The 4,578-nt window shown below is 37.8% G+C and overlaps 1 protein-coding gene across 1 annotated transcript; it reads left to right on the plus strand.

Annotated features, from left to right (window-relative positions):
* The first annotated feature begins 28 nt into the window (after positions 1-28).
* On the plus strand, positions 29-3,885 carry LOC143614488 (TNF receptor-associated factor homolog 1a-like). The gene is made up of 6 exons (XM_077087913.1): positions 29-183; positions 268-616; positions 687-799; positions 873-1,020; positions 1,504-1,955; positions 2,615-3,885. Exons 2-6 carry the CDS (start codon positions 314-316, stop codon positions 3,855-3,857), a joined length of 2,259 nt encoding a protein of 752 aa, XP_076944028.1. The 5' UTR covers positions 29-183; positions 268-313; the 3' UTR covers positions 3,858-3,885.
* Positions 3,886-4,578: the final 693 nt, after the last annotated feature.

Here is a 4,578-nt window from a genome sequence, read left to right on the forward strand (position 1 = left end):
GACATGTACTAAACGATTTTTTAGGGAGAGAGCGGATCGTCCCTTTCGATGCCTTGACCGTCTTTATAGGAGAGAACTCGTAAGGGTGTATTTGTCAAATGTGGAACAAATATGTCGCCGCTATGTGGAAGAAAAACGAGGAAGGCTCGGGAAGTTGATAGAAGATAAAGTTAGATGGTCTAGGTATGTAATCATTAGTGGATGTAGCTCAAAACCGTACTTTTTTATATGGGTCGGGTTGTAATATTATTTTATCACATGTTTCAGCTTCTGTCATTTCTGGTCGGGAATCGATCAAAGTTCAAGGCGTCGAATGTCCCGCGAGAAATCAGATTCAATTTTGAAATTTGTCGTGAAGCAGTTTTTTATTGAAAAGGAAGTCACATCAACTTTGGTAATGGACTCGTTATACAGTGGATTAAAATCTCTTGAAGACCGGAACAACAATAATAAAATAAAAGGAAAATGTGACACCGAAGAAATACCAACAGTACCCATTGTCCATATGGAAAACGACACGTTTATTCTAGTTGATGACGTATTGCTATTACTTGAAAGGGTTGCCATTGAAACTTTGCCCCCAAAAGAAGATAAAGGCCCTCAAAACCGTACTAAAGTTAGCATTTATTATGGTGGTTGAATTATTTTATTATTATTTTTCTTGCCTAAACATATTAATCATTTAGGATGGCGGATCGGGTGAGGATTCTAGTAACGATTCTATTGAAAGAGACGAAAGGCGTTTAACTAGCTTGGGGCGTAGGACCATTGAAATCTTTGTTCTACTCCATATTTTCGGGTAATAATTATCTTAATTGGTATAATTAATGAATTTATGTTGCTATTAGTATTCTTACTACTGATTAATGCAGCAGTAAAATAGAAGTCGCATACCAAGAAGCGGTTTCTTTAAAGAGGCAAGAAGAACTCATTCGTGAAGAAGAGGAAGCGTGGATGGCCGAAAGTGAACAGAAAGCAAAACGCGCAGCTGATAAAGAAAAGAAATCAAAGAAAAAACAGGTTTCTGGTTATAATAGTAATAATAATAATAATAATAGTAACAATAACAATTATAGTAATAACAAGACAAAATTACGAAATATGTCCTTTACGCCTATAAAAAATTGCAGGTTTCATCCTTTATTTTAAAAAATCTCACCGATTGCCCTTTTATGTTAACTTTTTTGTAACAGGTTATGTATTTTACACTAACTGCTGTTAAAAACTGTAGTTACTTTTTTGAAAATGGTAATGCTACCCTTATCACTAAAGGACCAAATCTGTAATTTTCATAATTGTTTTTGTTTTCTTTTTGATTTTTTTTTATTTTGCTTTTCTTTTATTCTTTTCAGCACTTTTAAATACTAACTTCAGGGGTGTAAACTGGCCGAGTCGAGCCCTAGCTCGCCAAATTACTATTATTTAAGTATCAGGTCATTTTATTCTAATGTTATTTATTATAATGATAATAATAATAATAATAATGAATCTTTTATTATGCAGGCGAAACAGAAAAAGAACAAGAAATCGAAGGATAAAGGACATGATGAAAAACCGGGCGTGGTAATATTGGAAAATCCTAAAAAACAAAGCCCGATTGTGATTGAGATTGAGATTGACAATGATGCAGATTTGTTAAAGAGGCCTGACCCGGTTGAAGACGTTTCTGATGTTTCTGACTCAGTAGATTGCGCAACTGGGTCACGTCATCGACCCGATTCAGATGATAGAGATTCAAGCCCAGTCAACTGGGATACCGACACCTCTGAACCTCATCATCCGTTAACAGAAACGTGTAACAGCGGCGTTGTTATTGAACAAAATGGTGGGAGAAAGTGTTTGTCAGTTATGGATGACAGCTCATCAACATGCTCAACCGATTCACTCCCATCAGTTGTGACCAATGGGCCACGAGCGAATTCACATATTCAGAAAACTCAAAATTCACCTAGCAGGTCGGTTTTTGTTTTTCGTTGTTGGTGGTAGTTAGTATTGTAAACGAACCGAATGAAATAGAATGGGGCTTGTTCTTGTTCGTACGTTTAGCTTTAACTGAACAAAGAAACGAACATGAACAAATGAACAATTAAACAAACAGATTTTTTTGTTTGCGTTTATTTGTTAAGAAAATGAGCGTGTTCGTGCTTGTGTATTTTGTTCATTTTCTAAACTAACGCGTCACAAACAACATAAAAAACACCAATTAAAAGTAAATGCAATAATCCAAATTAAGTCTAAATGCTATCATCATTTCATCCAATATTTCAAAAGAAAACAAAGATATCCAAACAAAAGGTTTTAAGTTATGAAAATTTAATGGATTTTAAAATTAATATTAGTAATAATTTAATTTGAATGGATATTTAAAAGACAACGTTAATGAATGTAAATGAACGAACGCTCCGAACGCGGATGAACGAACAGGGCATGTGTTCATGCTTGTTTGTTTAAATAAATGAACAAAAAAAATGTGTTCATATTCGTTCGTTTAGTAAATGAACAAACATAAACAAACTTTCCACGACGCTTCACTGAGCATTCGATTCATTGACACTTTAGAGGCCTAGTGGGAATGTTTTTGGTCCGTGTAACATTTGTTTTTATTATTATGTAGAGGGAAAGCCAACCGCAGGAAGGATATTGATCAGCAGCAAGCAGAGTGTGACGTCGTTACAATCTCGTTGCAAGATGATATGCAAAAAAACTTAAGCATTAAGGATGAGATAACTGTTCCAGTTACACCATCTTCACCCAAAAGTTCTTCAAAAGCTTCCCCGCATGCCCTTAAAACACCTGACCTAAAAAAGCCTGATAAACCGGTGAGCCCAGTGGGCCCACCAAGCCCAACCGATGGGTTAGTCTTGTCGAAGCCCCACCCTCAGATCACTGTGACCCAAAAATCACCTGAAAAGCCTTCAATGGTTCAAACCGGACCGCTTATGACTAACCCGGCTCAGAAGCCTGTGGTTCAACAAGGGTTGACTAAGCCAGTGACCGGTTCGTTGACTAAAACGGTGCCACTGGTGTCTAGGCCATTGAGTTCACCATTGGTTGACGGGTCCAGACCCAGTACAATGACTACCGCTCCAGTCATCTCAATGGTTCAAACCGAACCGTTTCTGTCTCGCTCTGCGAGTGCAGCTGGGTATCTCGGCCGGGACCCGTCACCCATCGGTCAAACGTATGGTCAACCGTCATACCGTAACGCTATGATGGGGAGTCCGGTGTCTGCAACTTCATCTTCTTTCAGTCAGACCCATTCTCACTCGTATTCTCAGCCCATGTTGAGTCAAAGCGAACCAACTTTCTCATTCGGGATGATGACTCATGATAATATCGTACACCAAAACGGGCCCCAGTGGACTGATAGCATTACCCGTTCACAACCGCAAGGCATGTTAGTGGACGAGTTCCCTCACTTAGATATCATCAACGATCTACTCAATGACGAGTACGCGATGCCGGATCCGTCAACTATAGGCCTGGGTCTGGGCCTGCCATTTCATAACGGGCCTCGACATCTTAGTCACCAGTTCACTTTCCCAGGTGGGTCACTCGACCAGGTTCCATCAACTAGTTCTTGTAGGTTTGACAGAACTCAAAGCTTTCATGAAGAGTTGCAGCACAGTTATGGTGGTGGTTTTGACTTCTCAAGGGAGATGGCTCCGGTACAACCGAACTTGCAATACGTGAACGGGCAGATCGATGGGTTGGGACAGAACGGATGGCAGATTGGCGGGTCTGATCTTTCTTATGATCAGTTGATAAGTATGGATGGTGACGCGTACGCGTATCCCATGCCGCCAGGTGTCAATGGTGGTAGTTATACATTATACAGACCATCAAGTGGGCAGTGAAATGAAGTTAGTATAATGTATGTGAAAGGAGATGGTGATAAGAAAATCTTTTTTTTGAAAGAAATGTTTTTTTTCTTTTTTTTTTTTTTCTGTGGATTGAGATTTAAAGTTTGACTTTGTTAGCAAAAATTTATATTTACAACTTTATTTGTGATAGTTATAGATATTTCATATTTGAATCAACTTTTTTAATTATGGCTCAATACGCTTTTGGACCCTAAGGCGACAAGTAGCTTCGATTTGGCATTATGTTATTGTTTTGAGACCTGTAGTTTGTTTTGCCTGTTTTACGTGATTATTGGTTTTATTTAGAGGAATTAGTTATGCGTGTTGAGGTGAATGTGTCGATCCTAGAAAATGATACATGGTCTCAATCTATCTGTATGTTCGGAGATTGATCGCAAGGAAATGATAATCTTCTCAGCCTGTCTGTATGTATCTACATATGAAGGCGAACGTGCATCTAGACCGCATTCTTAGGTATCCTTATAAACCGTTTTTATATGATCGTTGATCTATGATGAATTTATTTTTACTTTTACCTTTTGATGTTATGCAAATTTTTACTTTTACCTTTTGATGCTATGCTATTACGATACTTCTTGCTACAAGTTATTCAAGCTTATACAAAAAGCATAAGTTATAAATTGAAATGTTCCGAGATACAAATTTATACGTTTATAAATTACAAGTTTTATGATTTCATTATCCACCACTAAGC

Source organism: Bidens hawaiensis, unplaced genomic scaffold (genome assembly GCF_021521415.1).
Source record: "Bidens hawaiensis isolate Kalapana, Puna unplaced genomic scaffold, B.hawaiensis_p1.1 tig00040086_1, whole genome shotgun sequence".
NCBI classification, from domain to species: Eukaryota; Viridiplantae; Streptophyta; class Magnoliopsida; order Asterales; family Asteraceae; genus Bidens; species Bidens hawaiensis.